The sequence below is a fragment of the Somniosus microcephalus genome, chromosome 11 (assembly GCF_052327205.1).
Source record: "Somniosus microcephalus isolate GS21.2 chromosome 11, FLI_Smic_1.0, whole genome shotgun sequence".
Lineage (NCBI taxonomy): Eukaryota > Metazoa > Chordata > Chondrichthyes > Squaliformes > Somniosidae > Somniosus > Somniosus microcephalus.
In genome coordinates, this window is record NC_140997.1 from 31,025,505 (window position 1) to 31,046,288 (window position 20,784).

Sequence of the window (20,784 nt, forward strand, 5' to 3'; positions counted from 1 at the left end):
AACACGCAGACGGTAACCCATTGAAAATGATTAGGTTAGTGTCAGCAATACAACTAGTAAATCTAGGCTGTCGAGTTCTTCAAAACAATTTGTTTTGGGGGGGGTTTCTCCTAAATAGTAAAAACTGTTTCTTTTTATTATGGTTTAATTTTTGAAAAGTTTTTTTCTCTCTTTGAGAGATATCTGGTTTTGTATTACAGATAATGCAGTCGAAGCAGATAGAATAACAGAATACATCATCTGTTAGTCCTGAATAATTATCAATCCATTAAAGACTGAAAGACTTTTTAGTTCCTAAAAAAATTAACTCATCATCTGTCATCCTATCAAATTTAAGGAGGCAAGTATAGACATGGATGATTACTTTTGTCTTTGCAGTTTTTCTTTTTTTTTAACAAAGTGAAAAATTTCAGAAGATTACTGGACTAAGAACTTGATCCAGCTCATGACTAATTGCAGACTGCCTCCAATGTGGCCGTATTAGGAGTATGAGTAGTGATCAACACACACATTTTCTTCCACTTTGTACTTTTGAGCAAAACTAGGAAGAACGTATTTAGTTCCTTCAAGTTACTCCTTTCTGCTATTGTTCCTCATCGAATTCGTTGTTCCTGTGCATTTTCAAATACAACTTGCCCTTTTTTGTTTAAAATGGGTGACCGGTACAACATTCTGATCACATACCCTGAAGAACTGACAATTTTCAGCTTGACAAACCTCATAGCACCATCCTATCACATGCTGAACCTACTCAAGAATTGCAAAAAATCTATTGAATAAATCTGCTAGACTTAACCCGTTAGGGGCTACAGTAACATTTCTGCACAAAATAAAACCGATTGGGGCCAATTTTAACTTTGCACGGACATCAGACAAATGGCGGGTGGAGTGGTTGCACTGCCTGCCGAATGTCCTTGCTGAGAAGCCCAATCCATTTTAATGGTTGGGCCTCATTTACATGTGATTGGCAGACTGTAAGTGCTGAACCATTGATCACAGGCAGCTCGCGGATCACGGGGGTGAAAAATCCACCTCCCGTGTATCTAAACCAGAAGTTGGTGTTAAAGAGGTAGGGGAGGCGATCGTGGAGGTGGGGTGGGGGTACAAAAGGACCATCATCCGGACAGAAGATTTTTGTGAGGCCAGGAAGAACATTTGTGCTCTGCTGGCACCCCAAAAATTAGTCGCATGACTTCTTTTCTGAGCGGCCTCTTTTAAAGATCACTGATTGGGCCGCTCTCCAACGGGAAGAGCTTATGCAGTGCCACTTTTCCCATTGGTACCTGAAAATTGCATTGTTGTCCTATGTGTCCTGATTTACTTTCCTTAATGAGGCGTCCACGTGAAACACATGGGCACTCTGGTCACCTTTCTCTCGAGGCCCCCAACAACATGGCGGCAGGCAAGAACAGGCCAGTAAGTACAGTGCTGCAATTTTCAGATGGGGTAGTGAAAATTGGTCCCGACATTTTATTATTGATCTCCTGTGACATTGCCCATTAATTTTTATTTTTTTTTTAACTAAAACTGTCTTGCAACTATCTACCTCTGCTTGTTCCCCATTTTCTCTCTGTTACTCTTGCTCTCCCTGTCTTTCCCTCTCTTTTTCTGATTCGCGGTTTTTTTGTGGGTCTCGTGGTTGTGAAACTGCTTCCCTCCTTTTTTTTGTGTAAGTCTCACTCTACGTCTTACTCTTTTTATGAGGCCAATTCTCCTGCATCCCTCCCTCCATCCCTTGCCCAGGCATTGTGCAGTCAGAACACACCCGACGTGAGGAGGCAGAGGACAGGCACACAGCCAACACAATAAATGTCATTATAAAGTTTTAGAAAATATTCTGAATTAAGATTTTTTTGGATCGTTCCTGCCAGCTATTCTTTGAAAGAATCAAAAGGCAAAGTTCTTGGTTTTGAAAGTTATAAAGGCCATGTAGTACTCTGCTGTAATAGAGTGTAGACTTTTTGTTTTTACTGAGGTCTGACTAGACTTTTTTTTAAAAACCTTTACAAACAAATGACATGTAATTAAGGTAAGAACTGACTTGAAACCATGGGCTGAATTTTGCCGGCGCTCAGAGTGCGGGTTTGGAGGCGGGTCCGCTGTCAAAATCGAAATGATTGACCGGGTTGGAAACCTGCTCCGAACCCGCCTCCATGTAAGTTTCCAAAGTGTCGGGTTTGCAATTTCAGAACAAACCCGACACCAAGCGGTGGGGGAGGCATTTAAGATAGTTAAATGCTTGTTAACTACAATTTTGCCAGCCTATTTCTATTTTACCACTTTTTTTTACGAGGTTCCCGTCACTCGGGCTCACGTCCGGTAAGTAGGTCGGGTTCTTTATGTCTCCCCATTGCTGTGAATAGGTGACAGCTGCAAAAGTGGTCTGAAAGCTACCATTTCACAGCTGGTCACTTTCCAATGTCAGAAGCTTGACCCTTTAGGACTTGGAAGACACTTTTGAGCTGTATGCAGTTTGGAAATGTTTGGAGTAAACCCTCTATCCACTGTCACCTCCTTGGAGCAAGCTCTCTCACCACTGACAGATCACTTCAGTCATCTCAACTTCAGCTGCCATCTATTCCAGCAACATCGGTGCCCTTCAAAAAGTCTCACCGTGGTCCTCTGAATCCCTCCACGATCAGCCCCAACACCAACATCACCACCAACAACAACACCAGCCTTCTCCGCAATCATCTGATGCTACACAGGGCATCATTACCCAACAACATTGCTGCCCGGGAGGCCAGGAGTGGCATCACCATGGCCAGATTTACTTCACTTGACGCTGTACACCCTGGCTGACACATGATGCGTCAGGTTGACACCACCCCACACCAGCACCATAAAGCATCCCTATAATGTCCAAGCCATTCCTTTCACATCACATTTGGGGGAGAGGAGAGTTATGTCTCAACATTCACTGGAACTCACTAAGCCACTTCTAAAGGTGAGTGCAGATCTGTCCAATAAGGTAAAGTGTTGAAAATATAGGTTTCAATGTTTGACAACACATTAACAGAAACTTCACATGAACATTGGCTAAACCACTCAAGTGCCTACCCTTGTGTGTTGTTAGTTGGTATGATTGGAGTAGGATGTGTGTGAGGGGTGGCTAGTGAGATGGGGAAGTGATGATGTAGATAGAGAGGGATGGGTGGAGATGCAAGGTAAGTTGGTGTGAGTAAAGATGTGCCGGAATACAGTAGGGAAGGCAGAGTGATGTGGATGTGATGGGTGGCACAGCAGGATGAGGTTGAGTGTGGCTTGGCAGTAACATTTCATGATCTGCTCAGACCATTGAAAGGTTTGCGCCACTGCAGCCTTGTCCTCCTGACGGCATCTCTGCTTTTGCCCTCCTGTGCAATGTGCAACCAGGCTGTGTTGGTGTCCTGGGGCGGTCTCCTCCGCCCATGTGAAGGGAAGAGAACCTCCTTGCGTGCTGTAACAAGCATATGGAGGGAGTCATGCGAGAGCCTGGGTGCAGCCATGCACCTTTGTGCAGTGATTGTCGGTGTTTGCAGCACCTCAATGCTGTAGAACATTGACAGAACAACTATCAAAATGAATGTGGACATGACCCCTTGAAGGAAACCAGCTGATGACGCGTCGTCAAATAACGTCATCAGACCCGCTTCCTTTTAATTGGCCGGGAAACGCACAGGGCGGGCTTAACAAGCCCAATCTACATAAAATCACTTGGAGAGCGTGGGCTGGAGCCAGGAGCGAGACCGGGTCCCGCCGTGATCCCGTCCCCGCTGGCGAAATCGGGGGCCCATATTTCTGTATAGGGAATGTGAAGTGTTTTGAGACTTACTAAATTAGTCACCGACAATCTATTTTTTAAATGTTTAAAATAAACTTCACGGTTGGTATAATAGTGTTTTAGGTGGAAGTGGCAGCAGCTGTTGTGATGTCTGAATAAAGCCAGAAACCAACAACTCTTGGAGATTCCAGGGATTTTTTTAAAAACTGCAAAAAAGGAAAGAAAATAAGAAATAAAAACAAAAGATGCTGGAAACACTGAGCCGGTCAGGCAGCACCTCTGGAGAGAGAAACAGAGTTAACGTTTCAGGTCAATGTGCTTGCTTCAGAACTGATGCAACAGAACAAAAGTATGTGTTAAGTGAGAAAGAGTCAGTCTCAAGGGAAAAATTATGGGAAAATATTAAAATAGACAAGGCAGAACAAATGCAAAAGATTTTAACATTAATTGATTTTTGTGCTTTTCAAGAGAAAAACAGGCCTCCCTGCAAACTGGCACAATTCCAGCTTGTTTTTTTAATCTTGCTACCTGAATAGTTGCATCAAAAGGGAAGCTGAATATTTAAAGGCTTTGAATAGAATTCACACAAGGCAGGTGCTTCCTTCCAATGACAATTTCAGAATACATTTTGTGTGTAAACAATGGATATTTGGTGCATAAATGGTGCAATTTGTAGAGTTTGTAAATAGATTTTTTAAAACTGCCTGCATTCCATGAAGATTGTAAAGTCTTTATTTGTAAGACATAACATTTTAATGCATTCCTTGTTATATAGACTCTATTGTTTGAAGATCTATGGCTTATCATCTCTTTGGCGATTGTTCAGAGGAAAGAAGTGGAATGTTCTGCGACAGCGCGTGGACTCCTGCTCATATGACTTGGATCAGGTGGTGTATTTTTTCTGGTGTCTAAAATCCTCGCGTGATGGGGGGGCACCAGAGAATTATGTTTGTATTTTTTTTAATTGTCATCTATATCTACTAGACAAGTCGTAGTACAGCCCTTACCTGGGTGAGTTATGGCGCATATCATTCATGGGACATGTAGGATCACATGACATTCACAAATACATAGAAACAGGACATGTAGGATCACATGACATTCACAAATACATAGAAACAAGTGTACAGATGGCTGTGAACAGTTAGTCAGCTGTAATAGCAGGTGCAGCCAAATGGAGGAGATAGGATTGAGGTGGAATGCTGGAAGTGTAGGATGGACTGAGCCTATAAGAAGGGCACCTATACATTTTGGTGCTTTCCAATCTTCAGGCTAACCATGTATCAGATGAGTCATGTATTGCTTTTCAGACTACCCCACAGATGTCTTCTGTACATACTTGTGGGTTGAATTGCTCCATAATTGGAGTACAAGTCTTTAGACTGTAAACAGTGATAACTGCACAAATCTGCATGCCAGGCAGCAAGCCAGTCACGTGTATGACTGGTCTAGAGAAATGATTAATCTAGTCATGGCCTCTTGTCTAGAAGGACAGGAGATGGTGACATTGACCTGAAAATATGTAGTGGTGTACACTTTGACGCTGTCCGTGCAGCACATTTCTGATAGAATAGGATGAAATTCTTCTACAATGAGGTGGTTAATTGCTGATTTTTGAGCTAAAATATCTCATTTTCCTACAGTTTGAAGTTGTGGTAAAACTCATCCTTTATTGCCAGTCCATTCCCATGAGTGGTAGGTGAAGGCAGGTGAAATCTTGTTTCCCCTGCACTTCATAAATGTCATTGTGACCTGCCATCATAGGGCTCAATATGGAGTAGAGGCCAGGAGATGTCTACGGTTGCTCCAAACTCTGGAGGCTCAGTTCTAAGATCATCAGTTTCTGCTGAACTTTTCCACTATAGCAGGGTGCTGGATCGGGAAGGGGTGCTCTTTTTTAGAATCTAGAAGTTAGCCTGTTACTAAACTGTGCTATACTTTATCTCATTACTTTTTATATTGTCTGCTCGGGAAGTGGAGCTTCTTTTGGTTACTACCTTTCATAGACTCGTAGAATGATACAGCACTGAAGGAGGCCATTTGGACCATCGTGCGTGCCTGTGCTGGCTCTTTGAAAGAGCTATCCAATTAGTTCCATCTCCCTACTCTTTCCCCATAGCCCCTGCAAGTTTTTCCCCTTCAAGTATTTATCCAATTCCCTTTTGAAAATTATTATTGAACCTGCCTCCATCGCCCTTTTAGTATGTGCATTCCAGATCATCATAACTCGCTGCTTAAAAAATGTTTTCCTCATCTCGCCTCTAGTTCTTTTGTCAATTACCTTAAATCTGTGTCCTCTGGTTAACAACCCTTCAGCCCCTGGAAACAGTTTCTCCTTTTTTAACATACTTGTCAAAGTTTTAAACTAATTTTTTTTTAAAAGGCATAGATGATGATCGGCTTCTGAAAGGGGTTGATAAAGAATTTGTTACACCAAGGATTTTCCTACATTTTGAACTTGGCATAGGAGTTGAACAAGAGAAACCTGGGGATGTGCGTACACAAATCTTTGAAGATGGCAGGGCAAGTTAAGAAGGCTGTTTTTAAAAAAAGCACACAGGATCCTTGGCTTTATAAACAGAGGCATAGGGCTCGATTTTCCAAGCCCCGAGGAGGCAGGTTTGGAGGCGGGAGTGGTGGGAAAATTGCAGCATCGGGGGGCAGGAACCCATCCCGCCCCCAACCCGCCTCCGTGCCAATGTCCCAGGAGGCGGGTATCCGTACTGTGCTGGGAGCCGCCTCCCCGAGGCGGGAAGGGGATCAGTGCCAATTAACTGCCTGTTAACAGGCAGTTTTTTGCCTAATCCCTATTTTTAGCCCTGAAGTGTGGGCTGTCCGACGGCTCCGAACCACGCCAAGTTAGCGAGGCGGACAGTTGGTCTGCAGGGGTTGGAGGGGTTGAGATGTCCGTTGTGCAGGTGAGTGATGGGTGCATGTGTGCAGAGGTAAGTGTTTTAATAAGTTTTACTTACCTTTACTTTCTCCTGCAGACTTCCTTCCTTCAGTTCTCGGGAGTCCCTCAGCTCACCGGCACAGAAAGCAGAATGGCCGCTGGACTGTCAAAAGCTGCAGCCTCTGCTTTCTGGTCTGGAGAGCTCTCCGTCTGAGTAGAAGGACTCAAGTTAGAAGACAGGTTGTCAGTGTTTGACAGCTTCACAGAGCTGTCAAACGCTGATTTTTCATCTGTCAAAAGCTCTTGACAGATGAAATGTCAATCGCTGACGTCACCAGTAACCAGGTGTCCATTAATTGGCCTGCTGAGCCCGCTGGGCGGGCTTAACAAGGTCAATCAAGGGAAAATAGCGTGGGTTGGCCACAAGTCGATGGAGGTGGGACTACAACCCAAAAAGTGGGAGTCCCGCCTCCAAAAGCTCCCCATTGACAAAATCGAGCCCATAGAGTACAAAAGCAAGGAAGTTATGCTAAACCTTTTATAAAATCACTGGTTAGGCCCCATGGTGTATTGTGACCAATTCTGGGCACCACACTTTAGGAAGGATGTCAAGGCATAAGAGAGGTTGCAGAGGAGATTTATTAGAATGGACTCAGATGCAGGACTTCAGTTACGTGGAGAGACTAGAGAAGCTGGGGTTGTTCTCCTTAAGGAAAGAGAAAATTAAGGGGAGATTTAATAGAGGTGCTCAAATTATTACAAAGTATTTACAGCTCAGAAATAGGTCATTTGGCCCAACAGGACTACGCTGGTGCTTACGCTCCACACAAACTTCATCTAACCCTATCACCATATCCTTCTAGTCCTTTCTCCCTCATGTACTTATCTAGCTTCCCCTTAAATGCATCTATACTATTCGCCTCAACCACTCCATGTGGTAGCAAGTTCCTCAATCTCACCACTGAGTAAAGAAGTTTCTCCTGAATTCCTTCTTGGATTTATTCGTGACTATCTTATATACCCCTAGTTTTGGACTCCCCTACAAGTGGAAACATCTCTACAGCTGACGTATCAAACCCCTTCATAATTTTAAAGACCACTATCAAGTCACCTCTCAGTCCAATCTTTTCTAGAGAAAAGAGTCCCAACCTGTTCAGTCTTTCCTGATAGTTGTACCCTCTCAGTTCTGGTATATATCTTTTTTGTACTTTCTCCAGTGCTTCTATATCCTTTTTATAATATGGAGACCAGAATTTTGCACAGTAGTGATCGAACCAAGGTTCTATACAAGTTCTTCTCTGCTTTTGAATTCTATTCCTCTAGAAATTAATTCTAGTGTTTTATTTCCATTTTTTTTATGGCTTTGCTAACCTGCGTTGCTACTTTTAATTATTTGTGAATCTGTATCCCTAGATCCCTTTGCGCCTCTATCCCATTTAGACTCTTATTTTCCAAGAAGTAGGTGGCCTCCTTAGTCCTCCTACCAAAATGTACCACCTGACACTTATTTATATTAAAGTTCTTTTGCCATTTACTCACCCATTCTGCAAGTTTATCAACATCGTCTGGTATTTTGTTGTAATCTTCTTCAGTAGTAACTATACTCCGCAATTTGGTGTCCGCAAATTTTGATATAGTGCTTCCGATTCCCGAGTCCAAATCATTTATGTAAATGGTGAACAGCAGTGGTCCCAACACTGATGCCTGTGGAACACCACTTTCCACCTTCCGCCAGTCTGTGTAACTACCTTTAACCTCTACTGTCTGTTTTCTGTTTTGTAGCCAGCTTGTTAGTCATTTTGCTACTTGTCCCTGACTCCACATGCTCTGACGTTTGTCACGAGTCTGCCATACCTTAGCGAAGGCCTTTTTATAATCCCTGTATATTACATCCACTACATTACCCTTGTCTAGTCTTGGAATACTTCGAAGAAGTAACAGAATCAGGTTGATCAAGCATGACGTTCCCTTTTGAAATCCGTGCTGACTTTTTTATTATATTCTCGGTTTCTAGATGTTTTTCTATTGCATCTTTGAGTAAAGATTCCAATATCTTTCCTACCATTGACATTAAACTAGCTGGTCTATAGTTCCTGGATCTGTTCTATCTCCCTTTTTAAATATCCCTTTGTCTTTTCCTTTGGTTAATTTGTTTGAATGATTTTACTGAATTCTATCTCTTCAATGTGTTTTTAATTCATTCACAGATTTTTTTAAAAAGCAAAGGATGACCAAAAAATTGATTAAAAAGGGAGAAAATAGAATATGAGAGTAAACTAGCAAGAAATATAAAACAGATAAAATGGAAGATAGTAGTAAAAGTAAGTGTTGGTCCCTTAGAGGCTGAGACCGGTGAAATTATAATGGGGAATAAGGAAATGGCAGAGACTTTAAACAAATATTTTGTACCTGTCTTCTCAGTAGAAGACACAAAAAGCATACCAAAAATAGTGGGGAACCAAGAGGCTAATAAGAGTGAGGAACTTAAAGTAATTAATATCAGCAGAGAAAAAGTACTTGAGAAACTAATGGGACTAAAAACTGACCAATCCCCTGGACCTGATGGCCTACACCCTAGGGTTCTAAAAGAGGTGGCTGCAGAGATATTGGATGCATTGGTTGTGATCTTCCAAAATTCCCTAGAATCTAGAACAGTGCCAGTGGATTGGAAGGTAGCAAATGTAACTCCGCTATTCAAGAAAGGAGGGAGATAGAAAACAAAGAACAACAGGCCAGTTAGCCTGACATCAGTTGTTGGGAAAATGCTTGAATCCATTATTAAGGAAGTGGTATCAGGGCACCCAGAAAATCATAACATCATTAGGCAGAGTCAGCATGGTTTTATGAAAGGGAAATTGTGTTTAACAAATTTATTAGAGTTTTTTGAGGATGTAACTAGCAGGGTAGATAAAGAGGAACCAGTGGATGTAGTATATTTGGATTTCGATAAGGTGCCACATAAAAGGTTGCTATGCAAGATAAGGGCTCATGGGGTTGGGGGTAATATATTAACATAGATAGAGGATTGGTTAATGGACAGAAACAGAGTACGGATAAACGGGTCATTTTCCGGTTGGCAGGCTGTAACTAGTGGGGTGCCGCAAGTATCAGTGCTGAGGCCTCAGCTATTTACAATCTATATTAATGACTTGGATGAAGGGACCGAGTGCAATGTATCCAAGTTTGCTAACGATACAAAGCTAAGTGGGAAAGTAAGCTGTGAGGAGGACACAGAGAGCCTGCAAAGGGACATAGACAGGTTAAGTGAGTAGGCAATAAGGTGGCAGATGGAGCATAATGTGGGGAAATGAGAGGTTTTTCACTTTGGTCGGAAGGATAGAAAAGCAGAATATTTTTTTAAATAGTGAGAAACTATTAAATGTTGGTGTTCAGAGAGATTTAGGTGTCCTCGTTCAGGAAACACAGAAAGTTAGCGTGCAGGTACAGCAAGCAATGAGGAAGCCAAATGGAATGTTGGCCTTTATTACAAGGGCGTTGGAGTACAAGCGTAAGGAAGCCTTGCTACAATTGTACAGGGCTTTAGTGAGACAACACCTGGAGTACTGTGCACAGTTTAGGTCTCGTTATCTGAGAAAGGACATACATGCCTTGGAGGCAGTGCAACAAAGGTTCACTAGATTGATCCCTGGGATGAGAGGGTTGCCCTATGATGAGAGATTGAGTAGATTGGGCCTATACTCTCTGGAGTTTAGAAGAATGAGAGGTGATCTCATTGAAGCATATAAGATTCTGAGGGGGATTGACAGGGCAGATGCTGAGAGGTTGTTTCCCCTGGCTGGAGAGTCTAGAACTAGGGGGCATAGTCTCAGGATAAGGGGTCTGTGATGAGTTTGAATTCCTTCACTCAGTGTTGTGAATCTTTGGAATTCTCTACCCCAAAGGGTTGTGGATACTGAGTCATTAAGTATATTCAAGGCTGAGATAGATAGATTTTTAGATTTGGGGGAATCGAGGGATATGGGGATCGAGTGGAAAAGTGGAGTTGAGGTTGAAGATCAGCTGTGATCTTATTGAATGGCGGAGCAGGCTCAAAGGGCCGTATGGCCTACTCCTGCTCCAACTTCTTATCTTATGTAATTCACTGCACCAAAATGGGAAGTTTGCGAATATTTAATATAGGACAAAGAATTTCCTTGATAATCAACTGCAGGTTATTCATTCATTTTCAAACCAGCAGTAACTTTATCACGAGCTGTTAACTGCAAGTGCACCGTCCGCTTTGTCAGAAAGAAGCCAAACTTCCACATGCAATTTAAATAATGTTGGGTGCAGAAAAATTGTAATCTGGCCTCCTCATTCCGTAGTTATCCCATTTAGAAGATTAATTACCTGTTATTTTCTGTGAAAAGTTGAATTCTAAACACCATTCATATAGAAATGTAAATTACTGCAATAACCAATTCCCTATATTGCACAGGATTATATCCGTATATGCTAGATTTATTCACTTGTCTAATGTGTATTTTTAAACACTTTTGTTTTTAAAGGAGAAAATATAGGTTTTTATGTAACAGTCATGTCTTCTATTTTTGCTTACAGCTGTTTATTGGAACCCTGCTGTTCACCATTCTCCTCTTCCTCTTGCCAACTACAGCACTCTACTACCTTGTATTTACACTGGTAATGAGCTTTGGTTGTACTTCAGTGAACATGATCAAGATGCACATCATTAGTGCATAATCTATGATAACTCTTCTGTGTTGTTACACAGTGGGCTTCTTCAGCTGCTGTAGTACATGCTTCACTATTTCTGTAGATTAGAGCATGGTTAGAAATTAAATTGTAATGCTGCTTTTTTGTGAGTTTTTTTTTAAGGTTTATAGGGTAGGCGTTACTCTAATCACAAAGTAATGTAAATTGGTAAATTCTTTTATAGTAGTTTTTGTTTGGATCCTATATTCAGCCATAGACCCCATGTTTTTATTTTTATTTTTCAACAGTTACGACTTGTGGTGGTTATCGTGCAGGGTCTCATTCACTTGCTCGTGGACTTCATTAACTCTCTCCCGTTATATGCATTAGGACTAAGACTGTGCCGACCTTATATCCTTGCAGGTAATACTGTAAAAGCTGAATTAATTTGGTTTCGTCCTCGTGGAAACAATGGCCTGGATTTTGCGGTCAGTGGCAAAGGAACGGCACTCGCTGTTCATTATGCTTGCAGCTCCCACAGACTTTTTATGGGCTTTTGAGCGGCAACTTACGGTATTTAGGGATCCTTTTCAGCGTAGCGTCCTCTACAAGGGATCTGTGGTATGTGTGAGCAGGGAAAGCAACAGCGTGACTCTTCAACCAGCCAGATTGAAAAATACTCAGAGCCAAGCAGAGTCTAAACCAGGAAGTATAAGTTAGAATATTTAAGTCATTTTAAAATCGTGTACAGAAAGCAAAATAAAGAGAGGGGGGAGGTGGGATTAAGAGGATGAAATAAAAGCGACAGAAACAAAAAGTAGAAAAAATTTAATTTTTAATTTTTTTTGAAATCTCCAACAATTAAATTCTGAAGGAATGAGACTCCACGCTTGTAAAATTAAATTTTCAATGCCAGTGAAGTTGTTTAGCAGTAATTAAGAATTCTCACGCTGTTAAAAATTCACTTGCACCTGAATGCACCAGTCCTAACTTTTTCTGGTGTGTTAGTGGGTAAGTACCCCAACTTCACACCCCTCATGTATTTTAATGCCGAGTACTGGCGAGGTACCGGTGTAGCGTAGCGTAGATCCTAGAAGTTGCTGTCCAATTTACTCCATAATAACGGTGAGCGCTGATAGCCTCCCCATTATTCTTAATGGAAAATCTGGGTCATTTGTTCATTTGGTTTTATATTTTGGATACTTGCATGAACAACCAGATTTCTCTAATGTTGTAAATATAGGTCCATTAGTATTTCTGTAGACATAATTTAACATACCGCTATTATTTTCAGACCTTTCTGTAGAAATGAGATTCCATTTCCAGACTTCTATGCATGATATTGTGATTAATGCTTAGCTCTCCTAGATGTAGTTTATTGGAAGTCTGATATTATTGCTGGGGGTGTTTAAAATTTCCATCCACAGACTTTCAACCAAGTGCATTGGATCTGACATTATAAAATGTTAATGATTTTTTAATATGTAACTGGATTGATAATTGATAAAAGCTAATGGACTCTGCCTTTATAGAAGCTAGTTGTGGTGTTCATAATTTGGCGAACAAATTGTGTTCTTAAATTTTACTATAAAACTTAAAAATACCACATCAAAATACTTGCTGTATCCTTTTATGGTTTAGAATGGAAAAACTGTATTCCAGAGGTTGATCTCTGTATGGTTTTATCTTTTTGTGCTTTATCTACAGCTGGTGTTAAGTTTCAAGTTTTTCAGAAGGTAGATGGCAAACCTCTTCACTTGTTAATGCAGGTACACATCTCAATATTTTCACTGTGACTGACCTTTATCCTGAATGGCCATCTTAATTTGACTGTCAGTAAGGAAGCTGATGTGACTTTTTAGGATTGTAATGGTATCACAGCGCCTTTTATTAAAAAAAAAAGTTTAGTTTCATGAATTTTATATACTTGGGAATGATCTGTTTTGTTAATTTTTCTAATTTGAATTCACAGTGTCAGCTGTGGCTCAGTGGGTAGCACTCTTGCTTCTGAGTCAGAAGGTTGTGGGTTCAAGTCCCACTCCAGGGACTTGAGCACAAAAATCTAGACTTCCAGTGCAGTGCTGAGGGAGTGCTGCACTGTCAGAGGTGCCGTCTTTCGGATGAGACGTTAAACTGAGGCCCCGTCTGCTTTCTCAGGTGGACGTAAAAGATCCCATGGCACCATTTCGAAGAAGAGCAGGGGAGTTATCCCCGGTGTCCTGGACAATATCCCTGAATCAACATAACAAAAATAGATTATCTGGTCATTATCACAGTGCTGTTTGTGGGAGCTTGCTGTACGCAAATTGGCTGCCACATTTCCTACATTACGACAGTGACTACACTTCAAAAGTACTTAATTGGCTATGAAGTGCTTTGGGACGTCCGGCGGTCATGAAAGGCGCTATATAAATGCAAGTCTTTTTTTTTTATTTCACCAAGATCATCTATCTCCACCTCTGGCTTTTCTATCTCACCCCCACCCCCACTGCTGCTGAAATGCTTATCTTTTGTCACCTCCAAACTTGATTACTTCAATATTCTCTTCCTGAGTTTCACTTTTCATAAATATCAGCTCATCGAAAACTCTACTACCCGCACTAAGTCTCACCTCCGTATCAGCTTTAGCCTCACCAATTTGCTTTGGCTCCCTGTCCTCCAGTGCATTCATTGCTGTCGTTGTCTCCACCGACTAGTCCCCCCATGGCCTAGCCCCTCCCTTGCTTCAGCCCAATATTCCTGCCATTCTCCTAAATCTGGCCTTTTTCTGGAGCCCCCCCCTACTCCCCACTGCACCTTCAGCTGCAGAGGTTTCAGCTGTCTCGGCCCCTCACTCTAGTGCTCACCCCAAACTTGTCTGGCTTGTTACCTCTCCCTCCTGCTTCTTCAAAATTCTTATCAAAAAATACCCCTTTCGTGATGCCTTCTGTCATCATTAACCCTTCTCTGGTCCGTGTGTGGTTAACTTTGCCTCTGTGAAGCACTTCAGAAAATGTCATTACATTAAGGGCACAATGTAAAAGTAAATCATTTTTTTGTAGTGCATGCTACGAAAGCTGCCAAGTATGTCAGGTATTGCAGGTTAAAGTGACCTTCAGTGCTGTTATCTAGGTGACTAGACATAGATTTTTATTAAAACCTTGAAAGCTCATTAGTTATCAAACAACCACTTTGGGCAGGTATGTTAACTCTGGAACAATAGATGTGCTTGCCCCTGCACCAAAATGTTTGTATTTTATCTACCCACAGCAGGCAGTATCATTTATGCCTAAATGGATTTAAAATTATTGGATAGAGTTTTTGATTTTATCACTGGATTCTCGTATTTTTGCATTCTCCAAAGCTTTAAACTGGAGGGAGAAGTATTAAATGGCAGAAAAATAGACTTTGCAAAATAACCAAATGCAAAAAGCTGGGTTTTTTTTTTTGAGTAATCACTGCTGTTCTCATGACAGATTAATCCCCTGACCTGTGGGATGATAATCAGGCATTACAGACTGCCAACCTACAGCTGTTATCCAAAGGACTCGTGGGCAGCGCTGTGCAAGAAACTGTTCCTTGGGGAACTGATTTATCCCTGGAAACACAAAACTGAGAAACAAGACTGAGAAAATGCAGCCTGAAAGCAGCAGTCCTAATGAGTATGTCTGTGTCTAATTTCCTGTATTATGTCTGCATTGCTATTTGCTTTAAGGGTAAAAAGTTTTTCTTTTAAAATAGGTTTGCTTTAATATGGTGAAATGTTTTTTAAAAAGTTATAACTTCAAAATCAGTGATTTTTACTATTGCCAAAATTATGCTGTAAAATTATCAGTGGATTGACATAATACTGCAAAGTTTAAAAAAATATATTAACATTGAGAAAGATTAAAAGGTCCTTTGGGATATTAAAGTATCCATGTCTTAAAGTACAATTTCACACTTTACTTCCTCTATTGTAGCAAATGCACTTTTCCACATTAGGTGCAGTTTTCGCGTTCTGTAAGAATGCACTTCAATTTGCTGTAAAATTGAATCATTATTGCACTGTTTTTAAACAAATCACTTTTTATACTTTAAAGGCAAGCATTTCCTTTTTGTATTTAGTGACATTTTTCATGTGTATTGGTACTTTAATAGTAATTGTCTAATATAATGCTCATTTTCATTTATCAGCTATAGCTGTACCATTGAAAGATTGTCAAATCTAGACACAACCATCTCTAAATTGAAGAAATACTATTTTTGTGTTGATTTCAGAGAAAAATATAAACTGGAAAATCCACCTTTTTTAAAAAAAAAACATCTGATTACTGCCAAGTGTTCAGAAACCTGTGTTGCCCTGTAATGGAACAATCTAGCTAAATATTTTGCATTTTGTTCACTGCCATGGTGACGGTATTGTTTCCTAGAGATTCAGGGATGGGTGACTTCAGTGATTTTCACTGCATAACTGTTGCAATGCTTCTAAACCATGTTTCTGTCTTTTTTTTAAACACAGTATTTTAGTAGTGCATTTGTACTGCACAAGCCTGTTACCATATTCTTCTTTCTAGAATCCATTGTACAGAAGAGGAATAATGGGGTATCCATCGTTCTCAGAACACTTGCCTGAGAGCTGTGTTCTTGGGCAAGTTATTGAAATGTTCTAAACGGGGCTAGATCCCCTTTTGATCTTGTGGGGTATTCAACAAATTGCAATACTGAAAGTTACATTGGCCTGGAATTTCCTGAAAACTTATGTTGAAACAAGTATGGCGTAATGCCGATTTTTGACACAAAATATACACCTGAATTTCCTGAATCTTTTACACCATTGCTGCGAAACCTCTCCCGTAACCCTCTGCCCTTCATTAACATAGCTCCGCCCCCATGCAGAAGTTCAGGTCACGCCAAATTCCTGAATTTTCAACAGTTCTGAACGGCTGTAAACTTGTACCGAACGTTTTTGGCACAACAGGACCCAAAGTCCTATTTCTGGTGTTTAATGGCAACCTTTTTTTATTCCCCTCACTGAGACCTACAATGGATCTTCTGTATCTGTGAATGCATCTTCATGATATCAGATTAATTTGCATTACAAATTGAAAAACTTCCACGATTGCTTTTCCCTAAACATTCTGGGCTGGATTTTGTCAATGGGGATGTGATGGAGGCGAGACTCACACTTTTTGGGTTGTAGTCTCTCCTCCATCGATTTGTGGCCAACCCACGTGATTTTCCCTTGATTGACCTTGTTGAGCCCGCCCAGCGGGCTCAGCAGGCCAATTAAGGGACACCCGGTTACAGGTGACGTCAGGGATTGACATTTCATCTGTCAAGAACTTTTGACAGATGAAATATCAGCGTTTGACAGCTCTGTGAAGCTGACAATCTGACTTCTAACTTGAGTCCTTCTCCACAGACTCGGTTAGAAATCTCTTCAGAACAGAAAGCAGAAGGCTGCAGCTTTTGACAGCTCGCGGCCATTCTGCTTTCTGTGCCGGTGAGATGAGGGACTCCCAAGACCTGAAGGAAGGAAGCCTGCATTGGTAAGTAAAACTTATTTAAACACTTTACACACACCAAACACACTTACCTCTGCACTCATGCACCCATCACTCACCTGAACACCGGACATCTCGAACCCTTCAGCCCGACGGTCTGCCTCGCCAACTTGGCGTGGTTTGGAGCCGTCGGGCAGCCCACACTTCAGGGCTAAAAATAGGGATTAGGTTAAAAACTGCCTGTTAACTAACTGTTAACAGGCAGTTAATTGGCACTAATCCCCTTCCCGCCTCGGGGAGGCGGCTCCCAGCTCAGGTCGGGTACCCGCCTCCTGGGAAACGGGCATGGAGGCGGGTTGGGGGCGGGAAGGGTTCGTGCCCCCGATTCTGCAATTTTCCCCCCACTCCCGCCTCCACGGGGCTTGGAAATTCGAACCCTCTGTGTCTAATGTGCATAAATGATGCTTCAGTGGCTTCAAACTTTAATTTTCATGCATAAAGAGGGACTTGAAGAGGGAATCTGATGTAAGTTTGGCACTTTCCACAGGCCCCGATTGTTTATGTTGATTTCCACTTGTTACATGTCGGTTTTTACATTCCGGCGTATGGTAATGAGATTCTCAGGAAGTTTCAGCATAACTTGCCAACAGGAAGGTCGGCGTAAATTCCGGGCCAAAGCTGTGATTGGAAAAGTTATGTTTTTCTTCTGCTCACAGCCTTGTTACTTTGAGAATTGAGCTACCAGGTTTTTTTATATAGAGGACCATATGTGATGACATGTATGAAAGTTGATTAATATCGTGAATAAAATCTCTTCTGATGCCATTTGTATATATGTTTTTTCTGCAGAAACATTTGCAATCACAATTTTATTAGTAGTTTCAAGTGAAATCCAAGCAAGCTCAACTGCCTTGGCATGCCAGTACTAACTCATTATTTAAATGCCAAGACAACACCAAAGTATGAAGATCACAGTGCCATGAATACCATTTTATTAAATTCTAGTCAACTGCTCTTGATTATATATACAATTCTGATACTTAACCAATCTTGCATTGTACATTCATGACATCTTCAATATATCTTTCAGATTGTAAACTTATTGCTAGCTGCATTTATTTGCTCATCAAGGGGCTTTATTCCAGCTTGAAGCATAAAATATGTCATCTCAAATTCACGTACATTTTAATGAACAATTGGTGCAATTACGAGTGAATTGTTCAGTCTAACCACAAGAATAACAGAGCTCTGTAGTGTCTCTTTTCACTGAAATATTTTTTTGATAATGCAAATGGTTTAAATATTAATAGATTTTTAAAAATCTGATTATTTTTGTGCTCTCTTTCTTCACTGTTCTCTTTACAATTTTTTCCCCTCAGTGCCATTTTTATAACTTTAAATTTTTACTTTATATCTAATCTACCTAAAATTTTATATGTTGTAAACATGTTTCTTGCTTTTCACTTAACGTCTCCCAAATCCTATCCTGCATTTTGAAGGGAGGAGCTACATTGTACAAATGTGCCTCTAACTGCCTGAAGCAGCATTTTGAAGGTACTTTTATATTACTAGATTTTTTTTTTTGTTCCTGTCCAGGGAGAATGATCCCATGCACTACTGTCTCATTTTTATACATTCAGCACTGGGGGGGGTGGGGGGGGTCGGGGGTCAGACTTCACTATGTAACACTGTGTTTGCAAGCACATGGAGCCTGCTCCCCACATTTAGCTTTGTAGAACAGGCTGCTTTAACCCAACAAATAAGTCGTAGGCCCAGATTTTATGGGTGTGTTCTTGGGAGTGCAGCTGAAAGAGAGAGGAGTGGGTGGACCTGTGTGCCTGCAGTCTGCAGCTAAATCGTTAAGTAAAAGCGCCATGACCTAATTACATCACAGGCCAGTTTCACAATTTTCTTATTTCAAATGCAGACTTACTACCACTGGATCAGTTTCCTCACATATGCCGCTGATAGACCAAGAATGCCTAAATTAGATAACACCTCTGGCATTGGAGTTTTAAAAAATTGCTTTAAAAAAAAATTCCCCCCCCCCCCCCGAATGGAAGTTGCTGAGGGTGCTGCCACTCTCAAAAATGACCGGTGTCATTATAGGATTTCTATTTGCTGTTCTGTTTGACTAAGCAAACATTCTGTAGAATGAAAATATGCTTCCAGTTGAAGAATGCTGACATAACTAATCCAAAAGTAAGGGAGTTAGCTACTTTTCAGAATCTTCCTTTCCCTAAAATTGAAGATATAAACTCTCGTGCTTCTGTAATGTACATTGCACTCTTTTATGTCTACAATTTTACATTACAGCTTCTCAACAAATACAAAATGTCATTTGCATTTTTTGCACATTTCATGCAAGTATAAAATGTGTGATGTTGGTAATGACCTGAAACAATGCTTTGTACTCTGGAAATGGATCTGCACAAAGAAACTTAATTCATTGCTTCATCACTTCGCTGGAAGAGGCAACAGGATATTCTAGTTAAATTCCTATGAGATATCAGCCCTAAAGTGTTCATTATTATATTCAATGGCCATTAAAATGGACCTTGTTTCCTTAATTCACAAATTTGCACAATGATCATGCAAAATGGTATCAAGAAATTATTTCCATATATGCAGTGTTTGCTTCTGTCTGTCTTCAACCATTTCATCTTTTAATGTGTCAGGAATGCAGCTGTGCCATGTTTGAGTAGTAATTTTATTTAATCTCTTAAAGATTTTTTTTAATATGGCAAATTATATAAAGCTGCCATCTGAAATGCCAAGCAAATTATTCATTTCATTTGATTATTTGGCGGTCATGCTTTACGTTCCTGAATGATTTGTATATTAGCATTCAAAGGTTTCCTCTGCCCCGAAGATTGCGTAATGTGGACATTATTTAGGAGAGTGTAGCTTTTCTTTTAATCTACAAAGCTGTATTTGCAGTAAATTTCGTATTTGCATAATATATTCTGCTTTCTAAAAGATCATTTGTTTATGAAAATCCAAATTAACGATTTAGTAATGGTCTGAATTAATCAAGAAAAATGATAGTTATAGTTTTTTAAACCCAACAAAGACAATTTCATTACATTATGAAAATTGCACAGAGATGTTTGCAGCATAGTTGAATGATCTGTGGATCTAATTTTATTATAATGGGCCGGATTTTGCAATCTGCAGTGACCGAACGGCACCAGCCGTTCATCATGCTTGCACTTGCCCACAGACTCACTCTATGGGGTTTTGCACCGGAACTTGCTGTGATTAGAAAGTCATTTTAGCACAACACCCTCTACAGGAGATCTGGAGCCTGTGTGAACAGGGCAAGTAACTGTATCTCCTTAACCAATCAGATAGAAGAATTATTACTAAGCAGCGCAGAGTCTGAACCAGGAAGTGCAAGTTAGAACATTTCAATGCCAAATCACGTACAGAAAGCAAAATAAAGGATGGGAAAGAAAGATGGGATAAATAGAGATAAAAGAGAAAGAAAAAGCTTGTTTAAAAATTTACTTTTTTTATTTTTTTAACTCTCCAACATTAATTGTAAATCTGAAGGAGACTCCACACTTGTAAAAGTTAATTTTCAGTGCCAGAGAGGTTGTTTGGCAATAATTAAGACTTATCATGCCGTTAAAAATGTACTTGCAGTGGAATGGACAAGCCGTAACCTTTTCTGCTGAGTTTATTGTGTATCACACAAGTACAGCAACTTCACGCCGTTCTGTGTGTTTCAGTGCCGAGTCTCTCAGTGAATTACTGTTATAGCGAAGCTTCTGGAGGAGCAGGGCAACTTGGACAGCAGCTTCCTGATTTCCGTATTTAACTGCATATGTGCGGTCGCCGGAAGTTGCTGTCCGATTTCCACATAAATAATGGTAAGAACTGTTAGCCTCACTGTTATTTCTATTGCAAAACCTGGTTCATTGAAATGAAAATAAGCTGCTGCAGGAAATAGCTAATTGGGATTTGACCATTTTGCAACCATATACTTGGTTTATAGCCCTGCTTTT

At 40.7% G+C, this 20,784-nt stretch overlaps 1 protein-coding gene across 2 annotated transcripts in view; it reads left to right on the top strand.

Annotated features, from left to right (window-relative positions):
- The window catches only part of pigq (phosphatidylinositol glycan anchor biosynthesis, class Q), a 43,533-nt gene extending 25,934 nt beyond the window's left edge, over window positions 1-17,599 (top strand). For both annotated transcript variants that reach the window (XM_086000429.1, XM_086000428.1), the window contains exons 7-11: window positions 4,539-4,650; window positions 11,217-11,297; window positions 11,618-11,732; window positions 13,017-13,078; window positions 14,765-17,599. In XM_086000429.1, the coding sequence (XP_085856555.1) occupies window positions 4,539-4,650; window positions 11,217-11,297; window positions 11,618-11,732; window positions 13,017-13,078; window positions 14,765-14,917 (523 nt within the window). In that variant the 3' untranslated portion in view covers window positions 14,918-17,599. The remainder of the gene's footprint in view (window positions 1-4,538; window positions 4,651-11,216; window positions 11,298-11,617; window positions 11,733-13,016; window positions 13,079-14,764) is intronic.
- The last annotated feature ends 3,185 nt before the right edge of the window (window positions 17,600-20,784 follow it).